Source organism: Lolium rigidum, chromosome 5 (genome assembly GCF_022539505.1).
Source record: "Lolium rigidum isolate FL_2022 chromosome 5, APGP_CSIRO_Lrig_0.1, whole genome shotgun sequence".
In the NCBI taxonomy this organism is placed as follows: domain Eukaryota; kingdom Viridiplantae; phylum Streptophyta; class Magnoliopsida; order Poales; family Poaceae; genus Lolium; species Lolium rigidum.
The window spans coordinates 82,754,199-82,778,640 of NC_061512.1; the positions used below are offsets into that span (position 1 = coordinate 82,754,199).

General features: G+C 43.4%; 2 protein-coding genes and 1 pseudogene across 2 annotated transcripts; 2 read left to right on the forward strand and 1 right to left on the reverse strand.

Moving 5' to 3' along the window:
- The first annotated feature begins 333 nt into the window (after positions 1-333).
- LOC124653059 lies at positions 334-4,518 on the forward strand (annotated as a pseudogene).
- A 1,538-nt stretch (positions 4,519-6,056) lies between these two features.
- LOC124656161 (UPF0481 protein At3g47200-like) lies at positions 6,057-7,701 on the forward strand. Its single transcript, XM_047194955.1, has 2 exons — positions 6,057-6,665; positions 6,973-7,701. Exons 1-2 carry the CDS (start codon positions 6,057-6,059, stop codon positions 7,699-7,701), a joined length of 1,338 nt encoding a protein of 445 aa, XP_047050911.1.
- Positions 7,702-13,267: 5,566 nt separating this feature from the next.
- Positions 13,268-18,007, reverse strand: LOC124652417 (DCN1-like protein 2). The gene is made up of 11 exons (XM_047191427.1): positions 17,789-18,007; positions 17,063-17,124; positions 16,489-16,622; positions 16,278-16,336; positions 15,680-15,703; positions 15,050-15,132; positions 14,752-14,816; positions 14,521-14,570; positions 14,321-14,422; positions 14,139-14,198; positions 13,268-13,797 (listed from the first exon to the last, which is right to left on the reverse strand). Exons 1-11 carry the CDS (start codon positions 17,789-17,791, stop codon positions 13,687-13,689), a joined length of 753 nt encoding a protein of 250 aa, XP_047047383.1. The 5' UTR covers positions 17,792-18,007; the 3' UTR covers positions 13,268-13,686.
- Between the last annotated feature and the right edge of the window lie 6,435 nt (positions 18,008-24,442).

A 24,442-nucleotide genomic window follows, 5' to 3' on the forward strand; every position in this document is an offset into this window, starting at 1 on the left:
GCCGAAGCGGCGGCGCGGCGTTGGAGCGGGCGGAATCGCTCGTCGGAGCGGGGAACTGGCGGCGGTGGCGAGAGACGAGCGGCAGAGGGGAGTAGCGTTTGCGAATCGAACTCCCCTCCGTGAACCCTTTAATAGGGGTCGTGCGGTGGGTTTCTCGGGCCCCCAAACTTTCGATTCGGACCGGCCCATGTATTTAGGCGCTGATCTGCGCGTGTTTCGGCCCGAACTCGTAAATCCGCTGGAAAAGTTCAGTTCCGGCGGGATTTAACAGCTCTGAGATGCTCTTATTCGCTATGCCCACTCTCCCCCACACCCAAAATTCCAACTCCGCAAACTGAAGAAGCAAAACCCTCAACCTATCCCGCCGGCCTCCATCTACGGCGGCGGCGGCAGCGGCAGAGGTACGGCAGCGGCAGCGGCGGCCTCGTGTTTGCACTGTTGTCCCTTCCATCTTATTGCTCTGCTTCTCCGAGCCTCGCGACATCGAAATCTAGCAACAGCGAGTCAGCGACCAAACATTCCCCATCGCCTCCTGCTGCTGCCCGCGGTACATCTTCCTCCTCCGCCCTCCTTTTTTTTCCCCTCCAAGGCCGAAATGGACATTTCTTTCGATGCGCTGCAGTGTTATTTGTGTACGTTCAGATGGTAGGGTTCTGGCGGAAATTTGTATCAGGGAGTGCAAAGGAATTGATAGGAAGTTAGAAACTGGTCCATTCGTTGTACTATAGTTGAAACCAACTGGATATCCGGTTCAAGGTAAAAAAAAAAGTGTTCCACGGGATTCGTGTTTAACTTGCCTGGCAGATTATGTATGTTGCATTCTTGTAACCAAGCTATCGATTTTGCACCCTGTAATGAATCACCAAACAAGCTATCGATATTCCCTGCAGATTTCTGTAGATATTCCATCTAGCAATAAAGTTTGCCCCATAATTACAGGATTCCCTGGTCTAAACTTTCAACACCTATCTTGATCGATCAAGCTTGATTTACCAGATATCCCTGCTACATCTAAGTCTGAAATAATTTACGGAACTCATATATGTACCTTTCCTACAAGTTTAAATGTTGAGTTGAGTACTAGTAATTCACTAGCTTGAGTGCTCCTAGGTTGCATCATTTTTGTTGTGGTATTTCGAGATTTATGGTGTTCCAAAAATACATTCATAGCCATGTTTATTGTTTAGTTTCATCCTGTTCCCTGAACACTATTTCAGAAAATAGCGCTAGTTTTATTTTTGTAATCTTCAGAGGTTTAGCTCAACTGCTGTTACTACAAGACATTTTGTCATATAATTTGACACCTTAGTTTGACAATGGAATTTTCTCCCCAGGGATGTGACACCTTCCAGCACACACAATACTGCTCTTAGTGCTGATCACTAAACTGCTGTGGTGTAATGGGAGATCAGTAGAGCACGCCTGTATATTTACATTGACTTCTGAGAGCAAGGTCCAACATAGCAGTGAAACAAACTACAAAGATAAAAGTAGCTGTTGGAAATTCATATCTTCGCTGTCCAGACTCTTCGTCCCCTCATTGCAGCACTCACTAATTTGATCATAGTAAATTCACGCAAACAAACTTTCCCTAAATGACTCCACGTCCGCCTGGTGCTTTGTTTAGTCGCAATAATTGTCCAAATGAGCGATCGACGGTACACAATCCTGTGAATTTTTGCCACCCTCAGCTTCCTCAGCATATGCAATTTGCACAACCGTCCTATGCCATGAATATCTCCTAACCAGCAATTCCAACAGCAACCCCTATACCCACCAAATGTCCAGTACGTTGTTGTTCAACCACAATATGCTCAGTACTCTCTACCACCGCCGCCATCGCGTCCACTTCCTCCCTTAGTTATGACATCAACGCCAGTGTCAGATGTGGGCACTCCTCGTATGGCAACTTGTCCAGACAACAATGACAATGCTGAACATGGGCGGACTGCTAGGCGATTAGCATGGACGGAAAACGAGGACATAAGACTTGTAAGCTTGCCTGTTCTTTTCCTTTTTGTGCTATTTGGATCTTGAATGTTTTTAAACATCTTTGTTCTGGAATTGCAGATAAACGCTTGGTTGACTAGCTCCAGGATCAAGAAGCAAGACATGTACTACTACTGGGCAAATGTTGCGGCTGTATTTAGCAGTACCACACCTAGAGATCGGAGAAGGGAAGTGAAACACTTAAAGGGGCATTGGCATAAGATATCCAAGAAGATTGCCCGCTTCGACAACTGCTGGTGCCAGGTCAAAGCAAAATATCCTAGTGCTGTGTCTGACACTATGGAACTGATGGACAAAACATGGGCGATATTCAATGAGGAAGCACGGGTGATGTACTTTGAGGAAGAGAAACATCGTTTTGCCTTTGATCATTGCTGGAAAGCTCTCTGGGAGCAACCCAAGTGGAAAGCCTACATCTCCTCGTTGTCCTCGAAAAGAAGCAAGCTGTCTGAGTCTGAGGACTGCACGTCATCCTCTGAAGATACTATAGATGCCCCTGATAAAGAGATTGATGAACATGGTTGCAACACAATAAAGGAGAAAAATGAAGGTAAAGGAAGGATGCCATCTTCATGGGAGTTGGAAAAAAATGTCCAGTGCTCATCAGATCTTCAGAACATGCGAAAGAAGAAACGAGGGGAAATGACAAGGGTACAACTTCTGCACTCAGACAAAAACCTTGAGCTTTCCAGAATAGAGCAGCTAGGAAGTAAGGTCAATGATGCGTTAATTTCAGAGAAGCAGCCAGAATTATTGATAGATGGCGTTTTGTCGTACAAAGAGTTTCTGCCTGGGAGTGAGCTGTTGGCTGGCAATTCGAAGTTCAGTGAGTATCAACATGGTAGAGCATTGAGGGAAGATGAGCCTGAAGAGGAAACGCTTGAACAGGATTACAATGCACTAGACCATGATAGAGCAACAGTCGGGGAAAAGCTTCCTGGAAAGGAAACAGGCCCACACGTTCGCAAGAAGCCAGAGCATGGCCGAGTAAGGTGGGGAAATGTTCCTGAAAGAGAAACTGGTGCACAAAGTTGCAAGTTGACAAAGCTCAAACGAAAACGCAAAGGCAGGGCATTACCTTGTTTGTCTGAGGTGCAGCAGGACATCAAACATGCAGTGGATCTTCAGACCATGCTTAGGAAGGATCATGAGAAGATGTCAGAGGTACAGCTCCGTCTCTCCAAAGAGAAGCTTGAATTTGCCAAACTAAAACAGCAGGAAGCAAAAGACAAGAAGGAAAGAACACTTCACAAGAATTATTCAGAGTTGTTGATGGCTGACACCTCCAGGTTCAACAACTTCCAGAAGGCCGAGTATGAAAAGGCGGTGAGGCGGATGGGTGAGATGCTATTTGGTAAAGATGATAGTTAGCATTCATTTCGTAGGTTATGTTAACTAGCAGTAATGTAATGTGGGTAGATGTTGTTATATGTTGTGCACCGGTTGAGGTCACTTAGATTCTCGGTTTAAGTACCTCTACCTGTAAGGTTCCATCCCTTGTTGGATCTAGCTCACACTTGCTTTTCTAACGACCAACTTATTTCATGATTGATGAATTTAACTTGTGGAAGCATTGAATTGTAAGCGCCCAACTTATGACCAGCAGAGTATTTCTTTAGGCATGCTGCATCTTTTACACAGACTAGGAGGATGATCATCATGCACGGTTATGTTGTGCTGGTTCGTCATGCCATGCTGAACTTTTGTTCCCTGCTGGTTCGTTGTGCATCAGGCCATTATTTTGGCGTCCCATTCACTGTACTCCTGATATGGAGGAAGCAAGATGTTGGCGTCACTGGAGGGTCTTCTGTTGGCTGCAGCTCCAGGATCAAGAAGCAGATTATTTCTTTAGGCAGAGGTTAATCTTGCTTCTTGAGGAGATATCCAGCAACATTGGAGAACCAGCTGCCGCTCTTGTCCTCCTCGAGAGAAGCTCCTCGCCTGCAAGATGGGGTTAATTAAGCAATGAGCCAATATGAGCACATGCATGATGATGCAGCTTAGCTTAATTTTCTTGAACTTTGATTGAGCATTAAAATAGAGGAGAACATAAAAATGATGACCAGAAGATCTGAACAGCGAAGTGGTAAAATGGTCTTTTATATTTCACTGCAAATAAAGGTTCTTTATTTATGCATGTTACATCATATATGGCTTTTGATTCACATGTTATACTCATTAATTGAGACATATCTGGTCGATGTTGTTCAATCAGTAATAGAGCTAATATTTTGCTTTATTCTTCATCATGGAATCCCTAAATAAGTTAGAAGTGGCTCTGGAGTTGTTAGTGCTTAGCAAGCTGAAGATCTTCATCTGAAGGAGAAAAGTAGAAGAGAGCATGAGGTGTGCTTAATAAAATATTAGTGAGTTGGCAATGTGTATGAGATAGTTGGTTGAATTTTTATCACCTGCCCGCAGAAAATTCTACCAAGGAAGAAATGCCGAAACTTAGAGGCACAACGGGAGATGTTAGAGGAGACAAGGAAGATGACGATGAACCCCAGGTTTAGTTCTTTCAGTATTTTGTTCTTCTCTTGCAGGTTTTGGTAATTTGCCATCACCATTTGTTTTTCAAGGGCCCTTAATGCTATCCTTCGTTTAAATACTCATTAAAAGAAATAAACTGGTGCTTGGGGTTAATATTGTACAGTAGTCACTGAGCTACGTTCAGCTCCTAAGCTTTGCTGAGTTTCCTACAGGAAAGCAAAGCAGGGAAGAAAGCAAAGAACAACCGATGTGTAGTCGATGTGGCTTACGGTAGGGCAAAATCAATGACAGTAAAAAGGGTGTTGGTGCTGGCAAATGAAAGAATGAGAAAAAGGCCAAACAACCTTGTGAAAACGGCCAGACTACGCAAGAGGAAATGCACAAACTGTTCCAGAATGGTATGAGTGAACGGAAACAGGGCTGTTCCGTGAAGATGAAAGACAACTCCATTGCAAAAAAATTAAGAATTCTTTGAAGAACTGAGTGCTCTTTTATTCTTGTACTCACCCCGTCTATAAATAGTGTCTATATACATGTAGATTTAGACAAACCGGAGATGTCTATTTATGGATGAAGGTAGTAACATTCTTGTATGATTTACCCTGAATAGTTTCCAGGCTGCCTTTGCTGGCATCTCACAATGTCTGAAAGCATCTTGTGCTTCCCATGAGATGTGGACTGTGTGCTTTTTTCCTTTGATCTGTTGTTGACACTTGACATTGTTCTTTCACTACTAACCTGTTAACCGTAACATTAGCTGGTCAATCCGCTTATCTTTTTCTCTTCATATTCCGCAGGCATTTTTTTCGCTTCGTCTTTGGAGCATGGTCAGCAGCCGGCTTGGGTTAACCTCAACATAAATCAATGGACACACAGAAATTCAGTGCAAAGCTGGTTGGCGAATATGTCTAGCAAGGCAAATTGACCATGGTGCCACTTACCAGTTACCATGCTATCTTGGGAAATTTGGAAAGAAAGAAAGAAAGGTGAGGGTTTCCATAACAACCATCCTTGCAAAGATTAAGAGCGAGGCGGCCAACTGTGGGACCATTGGTGTGAAACATAGGCTCACTTGGATACCAGGAGCTTAAGTTGTACTCCCTCCGTTCCATATTGAATTAACGACAACTAACATGGAACGGAGGGAGTATTCTTTTTGCTGTGGCTGTTGCACAACAAGCCTCCTAGAACAGGCAGCAAGCATTTTACATCTATATCCAATGCTCTCCTGACCGGTAAATTTTTAGTCGCAGCACACAATAATTTTGGCCCTTTACTTTATGCTTCTTCCTTAATTCAGATCCTCGTGCTTCTTTACCGACCTGCTGGTTCTTGGATCTCACGATCATCTGTCTTTTCCGAAAGCCTGGACAGTCTGCAACTCTGCATGCATTACTCATCGCAATCTCTGTCAGAGTGCTGATTTGCTTGTGCTGTAAAGACTCCCCATGAGACCACCACGCCATCTTCTTTGTACTAGGGGCTTCTTTGTACATATGTGGCGCCTGCAGTTGATGCAATCATGCATAGGGACATTAGCTCCAGCAAGTGACGAGATGGCATCTCGCCCGAGGGCTAAGGTTGAGGACAGCGCGTGGGTGGCCGACGTCGAGAAGGCGCTGACTGCCGGTGACCCGTCGGCGGAGGTGGCGCTTTGGCGGTGGCACGCCATCTACCGCGTGCCCGCGTGCATCAAGGACCTGAACCGCAAGGCTTACCAGCCGCAGGTGTTGTCCCTGGGCCCTTTCCACCACGGCGAGCCGCACCTGCTGCCCATGGACCTGCACAAGCGCCGCTCGCTTCTCCACTTGCTCCGGCGCGCGCGCAAGCCGCTGTCGGAGTTCGTCGCCGGCGTGGCCGGCGTGGCGGAGCAGCTGGAGGGCGCGTACCAGGGCCTCGTAGACGACTGGCGCTGCAAGGAGGAGGCCGAAATGAGGGAGAGGTTCCTGGAGCTGATGGTCACGGACGGCTGCTTCCTTCTGGAGGTGATGAGGACGGCGTCCGGGTGGGAGGTGAACGACTATGCGCCCAACGACCCTGTCTTTAGCAGCCACGGTCTTCTCTACACCGTGCCCTACATCCGCCGCGACATGATCATCATCGAGAACCAGCTGCCGCTCCTCGTCCTCGACAAGCTTCTTGCCGTCGAGACCGGCAAAGATGGGGTAATTAACTGAGCAACGAGCCAAAATGAGGACCTGAATGATCGATATCATGCAGCCTAGCCTCATTTTTTACTTGTGATTTGATATTAACTAGTGTTGCATAGAGGAACTTGCAGATCAGAAGATCCAAACTTTAAAGAGTAGTCAAATGCTTCTTTATTCATGCATGCTTTCCTTTTGATTACTTTCTTTAGTTTATGCTTTACCTTTTGCCATGCATATATAGTACTGCCAAAAAGTAAAAGCCAAGCAGTGCACCAGGTAACAACTGATTTTTTGCCTGCTAAAACGTTGTCATTGGCAGCAGAACGAGGACTTGATCAACCGGATGGTGCTGAGGTTCCTCTCCCCGGCTGCCTGGCCTCCGGCGACCGGCATCGGGCTGGCGCTTCACCCGCTCGACATCCTCCGCCGTAGCCTACTCTACGGCCCCACGCAGACGGCTCCCCCCGCGCCGCCGCATCACTCGGCCCCGGACGACATCATTCGTTCCGCGGAGGAGCTCTACGAGGCGGGAATCCGTTTCAAGCGGAGCCAGACGAGCAGCCTCCTGGACATCAGCTTCCGTCGCGGCGTGCTGCGGCTGCCGGCCATCATGGTGGACGACACCACGGAGTACATGTTCCTGAACCTGATGGCGTTCGAGAGGCTGCACGCCGGAGCCGGCAACGAGGTGACCGCCTACGTGTTCTTCATAGACAACATGATCGACACGGCGGCGGACGTGGCGCTGCTGACCTGCCGGCGGATCGTCCACAACACGGTCGGCAGCGACAAGGCGGTGGCGAAGCTCTTCAGCGGCATGTCCAGGGACGTGGTGCTGGAGCCGCACAGCGCCCTGGACGACGTGCACCGGCAGGTGAACGCCTACTGCCGGAAGAGGTGGAACAGGTGGCGCGCCAACCTGGTGCACACCTACTTCAGGAGCCCATGGTCGTTCCTCTCCCTCGCTGCCGCCGTCTTCCTCCTCGGCATGACCGTCATGCAGACCGTCTACACCGTCCTCCAGTTCTACCAGGATGCCACCACCACCTAGCTTATCTAGCTAAGGCTCCATTTGTAGTCTTCTACCCTGCTGATCAACTTATTCGGGTATCACGTTCGGTGTTTTAGACATCATTGTTTTCATGATGTTTCTTCGGGTGTTTTAGTTGCTATGGGTTTCTAAATGTAATGACGCTATTATTAAAAAAAAAAGGAGCGTCTAGATATAAGAGGACTGATTTTTATTAAGTCTAAGTTTATTTCTTAGCTATTCAATATTCAATTTACAGAAAATACAAGTTGCAATCCATGTGCAACTGAGAAGATATGATCATATATGTAACTGAGAAAATATTACTAGTTACAACTTATGCGCAACTGAAAAATATCAGTTGCAACTAGTACGCAACTGAGAAAATACCAATTGCAGCCCGTGCGCAACCAGAAAAAATACAAGTTGCAATGTATGCGCAACTGTGAAAATATCAGTTGCAACCCATGTGCAACCGACAAAAAATAACAGTTGTATGCAACTAAAAAAAAATATTAGTAGCAACCTGTGCAACTGAAAAAATATGAGTTGCAACGCGTGCGCAACTAAAAAATACAGTTGCAACCACTTGCACCTTCCATATCAGCACGAATCATGAGACAAATCAAATGGCTAAGAAATCGACTTAGACTTATTAAAAATCAGGCGCCTGATTTCTAGCAAAACCGGTCTCCTAAGAAACTAGGGCAGCCTCCACCTCAACCTCTTTCATAGATCGGTTCCCCCCTCCGTCCAGCCTCGCCGTTGTCAAGAGGGGAGGGAAACCCGTTCTATGCGGGAAGTTTTTAACAAAAGCAGGGATTAAATAGATTAAGTTAGGATTTTGTAGCTATCTTCTATCTGGCATCCCATCAATGAATAACATGGTCTACAATAAGTATTCTTCTTTCCTTCATTGGACAACAAGATCACATCCCTACGTCAATGGTTGTGTTGGAAGGTTGCAATACTCTGAGTGTGGACCTTCAGATCCTGATTCACCGGATCAAATTTTGATTTTTTTCTCATAGTTGCCGCGAGGAAGATTATACTTACAATATTTGTCTTGACTCCTACGTCCTCAGCAATGGTGATTCATACTCTCGGCTCTCCAACAACGTCGACTAGGTTATTCGGTTATTTTTTCCTAGCATACTGTTGGGGGTACTCTTACCGATGTTGATTGACTACTTCAATAGCTACGCTAGTCTTGGTGTTGCGGCTGAAATTAAATAAAAATTATAGGAGAACCAGGTCTATGGTTTGGTATCTATTTTTAGAGAAGTACAAGATTGTGTCAAGTAACACCTCGGCGATTTGCGATCTTTTCAGAAATACGTTTGTACAGGCAAACACGGATACACCAGCTATCTCAGCCTCCCATTACTTGGTGATTCGGACAAGTAGTACACATGGTACAAAATCCATTCTCTTTCTCTAAAATGGTTTTAAAAAGAGAAGATAGTGATTTTTTATATAATTTTTTTTTGAATAATTTCGCGCAAATTAAAATTTATTGGAATCATTTCTCAAAAAGATTTTTCATAAACATTTAAAATTCAAGAAAAATCCAAAATAATATTTTGGATAAATTTTATGAAACTTGAACTAATCATTTGAAGTAAGTATCAATAATTCTTAAATGATTCATAAATCCACCAATAATTCCTAAAATGGAGTAAATAAATTTAAACTTAAAAATAGATAAAACTGAGGGGGTTAAATGCATATCATTATTATGCCTAATAGCATAAATTATATCTTCAAGCACTATCTTACTAGATAATGATGTTATATTTTCAAGAACATAGGTCCCATGCAAACCTAAGCTTTCAACTGCATTACCACGCAGTTTCAAGGCAAGTTCAATACTTGCAAAGTACAATGTGTATCATTCCCGTATTTTAAGGCAAAATATTACTTCTAAAATTATGAATATGACTATGTGGTGGGCTATGAAATCATGGTTTGTGTTGATGGTATAGGTGCCATTGCAACTAGTTATGTTTATATATGATTACCAACAAATATTGTTTAGTGATTCTTGTGTGGTATATTATGCATTAGCCATGAGATTTGCAATGGTTGTGGGGAACTCAGTTGGATCTTCTTCCTTTAGCATATCAATGGATGATTAGACATGGATGGTGTACCAAGTGGGGACATGTGAGTTGGGAGACATGCACCTCCCCATCAATGGTCATAGTGTATACTAGTAGGAATAAGCATGTAGGCGGAAGTTAACTAATAGCGCACCCTACTGCCGCGTGCGCCACTAGTAGTACTAGTAGCGTACAAAATTTGGATCCCCTACTAGTAAGGGTGAAAGTGCATGAAGCCCCTCATGTGTGGTTTTGGTAATTAATGATAATCCATATGGACTAATGATTGCATTAACTTATATTTGTAAGAGTTGTTCATATATAGCCAATCCTTGAACCATATGTTGGCTTCAAGGTTGCAATATGAAGAAATGAGGTGCAAGTTCAAGATGAGCCAACTCGAAGAGATCATATGCTTGAATCTTACCAATCATATGATGTTCATGGATATGTGAAGATGCACCGAATAAGGTGCTCTCCCATAGTGGAGTATGGGGAGCAATCCGCAATACTTCATCAAGCAAGCACAATCAAGAAAGGCGTTCCATCATGTTGTGATCAAGATCGTCATCATCGAGCTCAAGTGAAATGCGTGGGGTTAAGGTTTGCTCTTGATAGGGTTTCCTTCTTACCGGTCTCGTGGTTTAGTTGGGAGACCGGTTTATAGGATAGTGGTCATACTATCAAGAGGAATCTTGAGGGAGTAACTCGATCGGAGAGAGCTCAAACCGTTGCATCATTGCCTCATCTTTTTTGGTTGTTATTTGGATCTTATCCATGTGGTGTTTTAGAGCTTGTGGTTATTTCCATGACAAGCTCTAGTTCATCGAAAATGGATTTCGCGTATATCATTTGTTGCATTTTCGATATTGAAGTTTTTCTTGGTTCTCCGCGTTTAGAGGTTTCAGTCTAAAAAGCATAGAAAAATCTCCCCCGACTTGTTTCCATATTTTCAATTTTTTGGGTGGTAGATCTTGTCATGTTGTGCATGCTCACATAAGCCTACATCACCACCCATATATGGTTATGAGACCAGCTTAGAGGAGGGTAGCGGACAATAGCAAATTGAGCTTGAATCACACCAAATGCATGCTCGACATCCTTCCTGCAAGCCTCCTGTCGCGAAGCAAACTGGCAATTCTTATGACCTGATGGAGTCGGGATTGTTTTGACAAAGTCGGCCATTTTGGATATATACCATCGGCTAGATAATAACCTTTGGTATATTGGTGGCCATTGATCTCATAGTTGCATGGTGGAGCATGACCTTCCACTAGTTTGTTGAACACCGGAGACCGCTGCAACACGTTAATGTCATTATGTGATCCCGCCATGTCAAAGAAAGAATGCCAAATCCACAGGTCATAATCTGCCACAGCTTCAAGCACCACACTGCAATATCCATGACGCCCTTTGTATATACCTTGCCAAGAAAACGGACAGTTCTTCCATGACCAGTGCATGCAATCGATGCTTCCAAGCATCCCAGGGAATCCTCTCGCCACATTTTGTGCCATGATCCTTGCAGTCACTTCTTCAGTTGGCCTTCTCAGGTAGTATTTGCCAAACTTTTCCACCACAGCTCGGCAAAACTTGTACATGCACTCAATGGCAGTAGACTCACTCATGCGAAGGTAGTCATCATGTGTATCGGCAGGTACTCCGTATGCAAGCATCCACCTTTTGAAAAAATATTTAAGAAAACTTGCATTATTCTAGAATTTTTTGTCACAAATATAGTTAGTGCATCATACGCCTACTCCAATTTAAATTGAGCTTGTTGAGTATGCTTGTACTCGTCTGTTCATTCTATACCTTTTCTTAGACTTTGAAGACCACGTCAAAGACACCACCGATGAACCAAAAGACAGCAATGATGTCTACTACAAGGAACCGATCTGTCCGGAGGAGTCAAAGGCGTAGACTACGGCATAGTCTACGGTGTTGACAATGATGGGTCTCAGCAGTAGAGCGTCTAGTGTAGAAGTAGGTGAGCCGAGCAGCGTAGGACCTTAACTAAATAAGCCGCTGAGCTTCAATGGTACTTAGTTTAGTACTTTTGATTGCCCTTAAGTTGTTTAGAGTCGGAGTCAAGTTTGCTGTGTATCCTCAATAACAGATAAGGATATCGAAGTCTTTGTGCATCTTTGGATTGTAATAATAAGTGATTGATATGCGGACACGCAATGTTTCTGTTGTACCAATCTAAGGGATGTTTTGCGAAAAGGTACTTTCATAAGTGTTATGTGAACAACTTGCGTACTACAACATGCACTGCTATGATGGGTCACCACACATGGTTCGACCATTCCCCCATTTCCTAGTAAATCGAGCACCACTCTAGAATTAGGGAACAAGTTTGATGATTCGCTAGAATGGTTGAGATTTTTTCTTCATGGTTCAAGGGGTCTCTATGTTCCGTCGAACATCTACATCACTCTATGTCCGCACAGTATTATGTCTGTATCTGACAATATCTGTTTGACCTTTTTATTTCTAGGGTTTTAATTCGTTTTTTGTTTCCACGGAAAAATGTGAAAAGAAGTATGGCACCACTTAGTTCCGTCTGTTCCCCTCTCGAGGCAGAAGCATTCTTCACATGTGGACGTGAGACCACTCTTGTTAGTTGTCATCTTGGGACCGAAGCAACAAAGTCTGGTTCCCTTCGGTTATGACTTCTCTCAAGGTAGATGGGATTGGCTAATGTGCACAGGACGATCGGGAATGTGCCTTGTTGTTGTGGCCAAGTCGGAGTCGTCGGTCGTGGACGCAATGATCTATGTACAATGACACTGGAGTGTGCTTTTTTCTATGTTTGTGTCGAGTTTGGTCAGTCTTAGTGCATGTGTGATAGGCTGATATCAGTCTTCCCTTAGAGATGCCATGTAGGATTTTTGTTTAGTTGGAAAAGGAGAAATATGAAAAAGAGGTTGTATTTCCTTATCTAAAGGATAATCTCTTAGAAAAATAAAAGAAGACTATTTCATGGGTTGTACCACATGTCTTCCCTTAGAAAACTAATTTCTTACTAAAAAATAATAGATTCTCATTAATTACATGCATTGTCTAGATATTGTGGGGGGCTATTCTACCATTGTATACATTCTGCATGTCTTCGGTGTTTTAGATCTGGTTTAGGGCGATGGTTTAGGTGGCTTTGTAAATGTTTTCATCCAAGAACTTGAGCGGTGTGGGTTTCTTATACTACTAGTTCACTTGTTGCTGTCGAATCTCATCATAGGCTTCCATATGTGTTTTTCTAGCGAAGTTGTGATATGCACAAAAATATGTGCTGGACTATATATTTTCACCAGATGACGGTTTTCATAGGATATTTTCTCTCCATCCAACCCATTGACATCACAATCAGAGCTGTCAAGCACACCCATGCCAACAATGGCTTAGACAGCGCCCAAGTGTCACTCTTAAGACTAATGTGCTATACAAGTAGCAGCTAGAGTAACCGCTCATCAGTTCATTGGGCGTTTAGAAGAACAGAGGCACTTGATAGCAATTTTCCCGATCCAATATCACAAGTTCGCATTATCTGTTCGCATCTGGTACAACAGACCAAGAAAAACATCTGACACTACTACCTGAACGTACACCAACTATAGACCTATTGCCCATTTGGCAATAAGACAATAACTGTTTTCAGGCATTGCTGTAGCAGGTAAGGGCAGCACAAAATACAAACCAGAGTGATAGTTCCCAATCACAGCAATTACTTCCCAAGTGAAATCACCTGCCATGCGTGAATAGATTCCACCAAGTAACGGCAATATCAACTGTGATGTATTGCGTGAAGAATGCCAACATCCAAACTTTAACATATAGACCCAGATGAATCACGTTTGTACAGCCCAATCATGACATCCAGTGTGAGAATGCGGTCTCCAATGGTTCACTTTTTACGCGGAACACATCCATTCTCGGTTAGGTATTCGACAAATTCATCAATTAGGTAGGGCCAAGCGCCTTCTTCGTCGTAGTTGGATAACTGTGGATCAATTGTCTGCAATAGCACAATAGTGAAATTAGGCAAGTTCAGAGTTGCTATTTCTAAATGTAAGTCATTGTTGGAGCCATCTAGTTTTAATGGGATGCAGGCAGATAAAACTGAAAAGGACAGACTTGTTACGAATCACTGAACGCAACAGATCACAACACCATACTATGGCCTAGGCGCACTAGCAGCTAACTTGTCTAATTTTCCTAACTGAAGTTTGACTGTCAGATTAACAAATGACACAAAGTAGAGATGCATACACGCCGTTAAAGTGCGTACAAGTTTACCCAGCAAAATCTAGTGATTAAAATGTAACAGCGAGGAGAGAGTTTGGAGGACAGATGTACCTTGACAAATTCCAAAAGCTGAGACCATGTGTCCCTTGAGATGGCTTTGTTATGCCTGACCTGAATTTCGGCAAAACCACACCATCTTACACCAGTAACATAATGGGAATATCTAGACCACAATGACACATAACACAATGATCTGAAAATGGGATCAGATAGAGCTGCCATTTATGACACACCTGTACAAACTGACACCAATGATCAATTAGGGGCCAGTGCCTTTCAGCAAATAGCAACCTCCACATTCCAATAGCTGTCTCCAGTGCAAGAGATTTTTGGCCCTGCAAAATCAAGGGAATGTTGTAGGAAAGTATTCATAGAGAACATCAAAATATTATTTATGATTGAAAAATAAGGTGCCAATTAAGACAAGGCCAACCTTTTCCCTAGCCCAAGCAAATGCAAAGTTGTAAATCTCACGGAACTTTTCTGGAAGATAAATACACAGGTTAGAACTTAAAACTTAGACGTTGATGAATTCATTTCCCACTATATTATATTTTAATAGTCCGTTCAATTTATGTGCAGTTCATATGAACTGGAATCAAGGGTGCTAAAGTACGTAGCCAAGTAGGACAAATATCCAGTTTCACATAAAAAGGAAGCTTACGATCATCTTTTATCTCAGCCCGCAGTGATGGTAGTTTCTCACGGAGTTTCTCAATTGAATCTGCCCTGCAAACAACACAAGGAAATGATCAAAACAGAGAGAAAATTGCAGCATCGCAACAATATGTAAACTAGAAAATACCGCCCTTTGGAGAAGATAACATGTTGTGACAGTGTGTAATGGAATAATATTTTCCAGTTCAGTGCTATTAAGCAATAACCCTAAAAGCTACAGGTGTAATTTACAAGAGTTTTGAATAATCACAAACTTAACGATTATGACTGCAAATAGCACTCACCCAATTGACTGCAGACCATCGATGAATTCCTGACGAGTAAATTCACACATAGTGGCAGCTTTCATGTGCCATGATATGACAAGCTGTTAACAGCACAAATAGATGGGTAATAACAACGACGGACTGAAGATCACAGTATTAACTTAAAAACAAAGAAAAGGAAGGTTGCTGCAAATTAGAAAAAAAAAAAAGCATGTGCTTATATCAAATATCAAACCGAAGTAACTTCAAATGGTGGCAGCTGCAGGAGTAGGTGCCACGAAAACTAGTTTACACTCCAACAGAGACTTCAATACGAAGAAAAGGCAGGCCAATGCAAATTAGGAAAAAAAAAGTGCTTATATCAAGTACGTATCAAACAGAAAACGAATTAACTTCAAATGGTGGCAGCAGCAGCAGGAGCAGGTGACACAAAATCTAGTTTACACTCAAACAGAAAACTTAACTAGAGAGAAAATAAAGCAGGTCGCTGCAAATTAGGGGAAAAAACATGTGCCTAAATATCAAATATCAAAAGAAAACGAATTAACTTCAAATGGTGGCAGCTACAGAAGGAGGTCCACAAAAACTAGTTTACACCCAAACAGAATAGAACACAACGGTTTACTCCAAAAGAACTGAATCACATACCATGACAACATCCTGAGGATCTACCTGGAAAACAATCAAATAACATATATACATTAGAAACTTGTAGAGTCAATGTGATGGTGTTACTAAAGATAATGAGAAAAAAAGTATACCCATCTATCCCAACTCCTAAGACGAAACAAAATATACGATGAAGCACAATAGTAACAGCACCATTTAGTTTGACCCCTAAAAAGTGAAGATTCCCCCATATATACCATGTAAATGGACAATTGAACTTCAGTTTGGTAATTGGCCACAGAGAATAGGGTAATCCAACAAATACATACAGAGAGAAGATAATTTGCTAATATCTGATTTAAAAACATCCTAATATCTTAAGTAAACAACATCCTGCTAACTAATGAAATCCATCTATTCATCACCAGTTAGATTGTAGCAATTATCCAATATATAAGAAACTATCCAATGCCATACAGTAGCAATTATCCAATATGAAAGCTGCCTCAAAATTTCCTTCCCCAGACCCTGCTTTCGGCACTGGGTATGCCCTCTAAAAGAATTATATGGTGGACAAGACATGCTCAAATGTAACTGGAGACTAAAAGAGAGTGAGGGGGGAAAAAGATGTTCCTACCAGCAGATCATTGCAAAGTTGTGATGTGCCCTCCACCATGATCATATCAGCATCACGTTCTGACAACGAAACAAGATACATTTTTCATATATTAAATAAAGTTGCAAACAGAATGAAAAATGGAACAAATCAAAACTAAATGTACAAATGCTAGTGTCACAACTCAATCTCAGAAAACTATTAGATTGATCGATGCAATGAAATTTGATACCTTTATATCTGTTGTAAAGATCTTCAAGCTGCCGAGAATTGGTCACAGAAATCTGTGGCTGGCTATAGAAATAATCAAAAGCTCCTTCCAAGTGCCAATCGCTAGCTTTCAGTGCCTGAAGGGCAACCTTCTCGCTGCATCATCAGATAACACAATCACTTGCTGTTCTAAGGACAAAAATAAAACTGTGACAACTGGACTCCTTAGTCCTTAAAGACAGTGAGCAGAAGAATTTGATAGGCTCATAAGTAATCTTTTTATGTTGACATCCAACAATTTCATTTCATATTCCTGGTCAGTAACTCAGTATCTGTTATGCACTTCAAGACTTGCAGTCCTGAGTTGTTCCGCAGTGTATGAGCCCAAACGATAGATTCAATAAGTTCAACATTGATATTACTGTATTGTATTGTCAAGTTGCTAGCAAGTTACCAACTAACTTTATAGCTATGTGCGACATCAGCATCACCACTTAAGAATTTGCTATTAATTAATATAGAGAAACAAGGATCTATAATAACTAAACTAACAAGTGACAACCAAATCTCAGTCCAAATATTAAAGAAAATTATACCTTGCGCCAGTTATGGCCATGAACTGCTGCACCTTGTCACGGCTTCCTCTTCCCAGCTTATGCTGCAAACAATAAGGACAGAAAAATTAAATTAAGCAAACATAATCCCACAGCCTATGTTGCCAAGACACTGGAGTGCCACGGGGATTCAACCAACTTCTTTAACAGCATACAGACTATCTTTCTACTTATAAAGATTCAAGTTTGTGACCGTCGGTTCACTCATTTTCTAGCCTTTCTCGTCTAAACCCTGACAAGTGCGAGCATACAACCTACAAGCATAGCAGCAAGCCAGCAAGCTACGGCCTCCACCTATCTGCACGCAATAAATGAAGCATGAAAGTAAATTAATTTGACGTCTAACTTGAATAAACTATGATTTACATCTTTTTTCCAAAGCATAGCTTGGGCGTCTTACTGGTATATACTGCAGAAATGTAATGGATAATCTGGTTTTTATATGTTCATTCTACACTGGTATTGTGTAAGCATGAAACATGGAAAGGGCACCTTAAAAATGACCCCAAGCACTAATAAATGCGGAAACGACTCAAAATCCTTCTCAATCTAGCGACTTATCGAATCCACAACAGAAAAACCTAGCACTCGATAGCGAACCATACTTCCGGTTTGGCCTAGCAATAGACTCCGTTGCTACCCAAATTGGGCGGCGATTGTTTGCAGGGCACGACGGTATGCACAGAAAGTAGATGCGAAATAGCTTACCATGGCTACGGATGGACGAGGATGAGGGTCGTCGCCTGCGTAGATCTGCCGACGGGCGAGAGGGGGAGCAAGGAGGACGGGATGGCCGTCGATCTGGTCGCGGACAACGATGGGGCGGCAACCTATCGCCGGGCCGACGCTGGAGAGGGTCGCCGGGAGACGCGACAGCGAGAGGGGAGCTGGGAGGCGTCGGCCCTGTGAGAGAGGGGCCAGGTTCTAGGTCACCAAGGGTGGTCGCATCGACTGCCGAATGGATGATATTGGACTTGGGCCGTGTGCTCGTGTCGAGTGTCGAGTCGTGTTGGTATCTTTACAATGTCAGCAGCTGAACACATATTCCAATTTTAGAGTGATGAAAATGCAATGCATAGATCGTCGTTCAACAAACCATAGATGCGAAGAAAGGGTTGAATAAAACCTCTGCAAATTTCCGTAAAGCTTAATGTTGATCCTCCCTTCGGTGTGGATGTTCTCCGTAGCACTACAGTGATTCATGACAGTTGTGAAACCTTTGTTGCCACGAGCAGCAACAACCCGGAGTTTGTCTATGATGTAATGTCGGTCGAGGTACACCCCTTGAAACATGGTGTAATTTTGGCTCAATCTAGGTGATGCAGCATTATATGTTATTCATTGTGGTCCAATCAATGAATAGGGAGGCTAAATGAAGTTTCAGCTGCAACCCTTAGTGATTGTTATCACTTGACATCCGAATTTCGAAATGTTCGGTTTGAATAAAATTTTCGTGAAGCAAATTCGGTAGCTCATGAATTAGCTAGGCTAGCCTGATCTGTCCAAGTCTGGTTGGATGAGCCCCGAGATTCCATTGTACAATGATGTAACTTCCATTTCGAATGAATAAAGAGGTATAACTATGTAAAAAAAACTCGTTGCCTATGTCTAAGATGATCCTTAAACTTGGAAAATTATGTGATATGGTCCATAATCTCGTTTAATATGTCCACATACGTGTTCTAATGTGGATTGGCCCGTGTATTTTGTTGATTTGTCGTTGTATTGGTCCAATAGAGTATGGTTGCTAGGGCGATTTCCATTAGAGTGTGGTTGTTTATCTGGTCGACGGTCTCTACGGGAAGATTTGTAGTTCATGTATCACTTCCCTTTGTACGTGTGATTAGGGGTGGTCCGATCTTCTCAGTAAGCGAGGTGGTAGATGATGAACTCGATGGTGATGCCGATGAATATGGTGGAAGATAACTTGTATGACGTTGTCGATCTCTCTCGATTGATCCCTGCAGCCAATGCAACAACTCCCAACCCTACAAGATATTCGCAACTCCACATACTTGCGCACGTAGTCGCCGATCACGAAGCGGTTAAATTGCAATCTTATAATTCCCAATGGAATAGTAGATCACACAAATTTCAGTAGCATAAAACTCCAGATCGAAACGAATTGAAGAGTGTATAATTTCAGAGAATTGCAAAGCAATCTGTCTGGAGACTAGGGTTTTGTTTAAACGTGGTCTAAACCTAAAAGACACGACTTACGGGCATATACAAAAGATATTGGACGGTCCAACATAGGGTTGTGGTTAAAATCTATCATATATATGTCTAACTTTTCTAACTTGAAAATCATATATCTGGAAACTGGCAGAAATGACTGATGACTTGTTTCCATCACCATGACCGGTACGTTTTTTTTTAATGGGAGCATAGCCCCGGCCTCTGCATCCAAAGAATGCACACAACTTTTCTTTATTAGATTATTCACAAAGCCTTACAAGGAAGATACAAAGATCAATTCGAAGCCACCTTTCCAGCGACAACTCGCTATACCTACAAAAGTGATGAAGGGGGCGACCATGAGCAGGGCCATTACCCTGACAATACACCAACACACATCATCTAAAACCGAGTGCTTTCCCAAGCCACCCATTGGAGGGTGAGAAGTACAACCAGTCAAGCAGATCCTCAGCGCACGTCATTGCACACACCGTAGAAATCGCTACCGCCGTCTTCCTCGAACCCATCTCCAAGAGGGATCATCGCATTGACCTTGCCAGGCCTGCCATCGATGCCGCCACGGCGCCAGACGACACCACCATCCTGCGCGCGTCCATCATATTGCGTCCGTCTCCGAGACACCATTGCACCTTGATGCCGAGACTCGACGACACCGACACAGCAGAAACACACCGCTCCACCTCGGCACCACCACCATCCATTGTCTGCTCCAAAAACGATGCCCCCAACAGGTAGAACGACGCTACGCGTCGCCATCATCCGATCCGGGAGACCCGGGGCGGGTGGTTTCCCCGGAGCAGCCCAGGCGAGAAGAAAACGTAGACTGCAGAGACAATGCCTTCAACAAGGTAGCGACGAACAGGCGCCGCCATCGTCCGCCATGACCGAAATCAGGGCCGGCTTTCACCGGCAGCCACGCCTCGCCGTCGGGGACTATTTGCTGAATCGCGAGAACCGCCAAAATAGCCTCAAACTGGCCGATCCCCTCCGGTGAAAGAGGAGACCACCACCGCCATGGATTCCTCGTGCTGCAGGGCCACCCCAGGAGCATCGTCGGCTGCCAACGTCAAGGTTGTCGAGGTGCAGATGGCTCGGCCACCCATATGGGCTCAGATCGGGCCCTCTTGCCCCACTTCGCACCCATCACCGGAAGACCCCCGGGATCCCGTGCCGCCTCCGTCGTCTGCAGATGGTCGCAGATGGCCGGAGCGGCGGCCGCCGCTGCGCCTCCATGGGGACCGAGGATCTCCGCCGCCGCCACCACTCCACACGGGCTTTTCCCGGTGTCGCATCCGGTAGCGGCGGCGGGAGGAGAGGCACCTAAGAGGAGAGGAGGAGGAGGAGGAGAGGCGGTGGGGGCACCCCGGTGCGGTGCGGGGCACCGCCGCACGGGGTGGGAGATGGGTTTCTCACGGGGGTGGGAGATGGGTCATGCTTGATGAGGGTATGAGGGCCTACCCATTGTAAAGTACACTGAATTATCTTTCCAAAAAAAATGTGTATTTTTCTGATTCGGAGTTGGTATGAAGAAACCACGTCTGTTTCAAATTCGGAACTTATGTCTATTCGAACCGAATCAGAACTGATTTTTACTTGGTAGGTAGTGCCGTTGGGTGACCTCCTTCCATGTTGCGCCTGCCTCCCTCTCCTTCCTCGCGCATCCATGAGTTTTCTTCACGTCCAGCTCCTCTTGTTGCTCCTCTTCTTCACGTGCGTCACTTGTTCTTCCATGAAACCTAATCATACATGAATGCATAAACTTAGGAAGTATGAAGCTCTCATCAAACAAAGCTTTCAACCATGAAGGAATTCAGCTTATAATAAATGTCAAATAGACTTCATATTTCTTTCCAGTCAAGCATGTACAATCATCATATTTTATGAGTGTGTCCTCATCACCGTAGGTTATAAATGCCCTACATCCCCTCCTATCTAGGATTGGACAATGATTTAGATCAAAGACCTTTGGCCGTACTTCCCATAATGAAATCCAAGACCTCTCTCATTGGTGGATTGACTTCAAGATCTCTTTGTAACCAATGTTTCCTTCAGGATTCAGTTGGATCGATGGACCGACTATTAGGAGAAGACGTGTTATCAAGAATGGGTTGACTAAGTTGTGGAGATCCAAACAGTTATACCTGGTATTTGCACTTGGGTGCTTCAAATCTAGTCATGTTTGCTAGTTAGTCATTTCCTTTACTTTGCAATTTCGCCTATGTTTTGTATGTTCTTTGGTTTCCCTTTTATGTGCCTTGGTTGAATCATGAGGATCGGGACCTCAACATGTATAACCTTCACTAGGCGACACAATTAAGATTTAAGAACATGTTTCACACATGCACTTAGGGTTGGTGTGCGTCAACTATACATTTTCTCAAACCAACACGTAAGGAGATGCTTCTTTTATGTTTATGTGGACCTCGCTTTCTCTTCCATGGCCGTTTTTCTATCGTCTTTCATACCTCATGTGAGACTAACTGCAATCATCTTTCTCCCCCCCTCTCTATCCATCCATCCCCTCCCTACATCCCTCTCTCCCTCCCCACCCCTTGCTAATACTCTTGCATATTCGAAGCCACCACTAAACCAAACTTTTGACACTGGTCTTTTTTTAGACAAGAGGCTTGACATTGATCTATGAGATGTAATGGTCTATGGTGTTACTCCAAAGTATGAACGCGAAAGGAAAAATTATGAAATATATCCTTCTCCCTCATTGAATAAAAACTGTTACAACCCATAGTTGCCGCACACACATCTACCAAACAATACCCAATACATTCTCTCACATAGAATGTGACCGGTGTGCTACCAAGATCATACAAAATTGACCAGCTCATATTTATGAGGGCACTTCCTTGCCTTGTAGAACATGTGCCATGTTCCGTCCAAGGCTTCGGTGATGCTTATGCGGTTCAGTTGTCTCCTTAGGTGCATTGTGCTGAGGCGGGTGCCCTACTGCACCCGTGTAGTCCACCGTGAAAAGTTCCTCAAACGGACGACCTGAACAAAAATTAAAATATTAACCCAAAACATTGCCGTATTTAGCAACACCGAACAAAAATACAAATTCCGCTTCCATATTGCTTACCGTGTGCGAGAGGAGGATGGATTGGGGTCGAGCTGGGAGCCAAGTCGGCCTTGTTTACTGCAATATAATTTTCCCTATAAGTTGAAGTATCGATCTTGGGAAGGCAATTATAGTAGAACAACATTATAAAAAACAGTAGGGCGTGATTGCCAAAGATTTAAATGATTATCGTTCAATCTATAAATTGTTCAAGAAAAATAAAGTACCTGGTCGAAAACTTCCGTGTCGTATGGCTAGTGCAGGGAAGGAACACACAGAGACAAAAAGGAAAATGAAAACTAGGTGGCAAAAGTGGCTCTTCATTTTTCTTCTGGATGACTGGATGCACCTTTGCCTTTCCTTTCTTCCTGATTTTTCTTGCAGTGTCGAAGTTACCTAATACGTGTGATGATGAACGATGATACAACCGTGGCTCCGTGAGTAGTATATATACACCCAGAAGGCAGACACGCACAAGGCTTTGGAGTGTTTCAGTGTGAAACGTTCTAGAAGTTCATTTTTGGAAGGTTAATCATTTTGGAATGTCATTATCGTTTATATTCTCCATAGATTTCATGGAACTTGCTGCTGGTTGCAATCACGCGTGATACGATATCAATAGCGAGGGATCCTATCTAGATCTATCGATATCAATAGCAATCTTAGAGACAATAACAAATTAATAACTATGAAAAACAAATAATGACAAGGATATCTTTTTCGCAAAAAAAAATTGATCTTCTAATATTTTTAGTGCATACCACTTCCGCGGCAAGAGATATGCTGGATTTTTTTTTTAGAGTAAGAGATATGCTGGATTGATTTCATATGAATACAATGCCTGGTACGCATTACAAAGATTTCACATGAAAATACACTAGTAACCCAGCAAGAGATATGCTGGATTGATTTCATATGAATACACTGCCTGGTACGCATTACACTGCCTGGATTTTTTTTTAGAGCAAGTAGAGTTTTTTTATCTAAGTCACCCGTAACTTTTACATTTACCATATCCTCATCAACCGGGTTGAGTTCTTTTTCTTCGCGTGCTGGATCTCCATGCAAAATCGTGTGCTGAAAAGTTATGCATAAATCACGGGGGATTAGTGTTCACTATGTTATACTGCATTATCATATTGTAGAATAACCTGTGGCTGGCTGGTTGGTTAGGAGGATAGTTGCACCTCAGCCCACCAAGTTCCAAATCACGGATTTGGCACTTTAGTGAATATTCTTCAGTGGGAGGCGACGTTTCCGTCGACAGCGAGGCGCATGTGGTGACTTCGTCAATCTCAAGACTCGATGGATCAGATCTTCGACGCAGTCTCTTAGATGTGCTCATAGGGGTAGGATGTGCGTGTGTTCATAGGGGTGAGTGTGTGCGTATGTGTAAGCTTCTTTAAGTGTACTGTGTTTCGCAAAAATATGTGAATACTGCTTATATAGTTTTAAAAGAGAAATATAAAGGATGTGGCGTGCTTTCTCGTAACTTTTTTTCGATAATGTAATCGCTGGAGACAAGTCATATATCAGTACCATGTATTATTTGCGACTTTAAATATAGATGGCATTGATTGTAAAAATACATTTTTTGTTTACAAAAGGAGTTTTCATCAAGTAAAAAAGTTCGCATCGGGCGATAAAAAGAAAATTGAGTTACACCCGACCTCTATATAACAAGATGCACATAATAAAAAACGAATGAAAAGGTTCGACATTATACACTATATAAAAGTTGAATGGTTTACCGCCTCCTGGTTGGTCGGGCCAATGTAGACGTGCAATTTCCGATCGGTTTCGCCTCCCCCCCCCCTTTGGTGGCTGGCCCTGGGGCTTGGAGGAGGGGACAAGGTGCCCCTATGAGTTGATATTTGATATTGGAATTCTCTTATATTCCGCCAGTGTTTGAGCGGCAGAGTCAGTATTTGCTACTTTAAATATATATGGCATCGATTGTAAAAAAAACATTTTTTCGACAAAAAGGAGTTTTCGTCAAGTAAAAAAGTTCGCATCGTACGATAAAAACAAAATTAAAGAGATACACCCGACCTCTATATAACAAGAGGCACATAATAAAAAACGAATGA

What these genes read in the sequence shown, in the direction of transcription:
- LOC124656161 (XM_047194955.1), top strand. Translation starts at nt 6,057, where the DNA reads ATGGCATCTCGCCCGAGGGCTAAGGTTGAGGACAGCGCGTGGGTGGCC. An exon ending in TCGAGACCGGCAAAGATGGG is followed by an intron (nt 6,666 to 6,972) that starts GTAATTAACTGA and finishes CATTGGCAGCAG; the next exon opens with AACGAGGACTTGATCAACCG.
- LOC124652417 (XM_047191427.1), bottom strand. An exon ending in ATGGCCATAACTGGCGCAAG is followed by an intron (nt 16,623 to 17,062) that starts GTATAATTTTCT and finishes CTGATGATGCAG; the next exon opens with CGAGAAGGTTGCCCTTCAGG. An exon ending in TCTTTACAACAGATATAAAG is followed by an intron (nt 16,337 to 16,488) that starts GTATCAAATTTC and finishes TTTCGTTGTCAG; the next exon opens with AACGTGATGCTGATATGATC.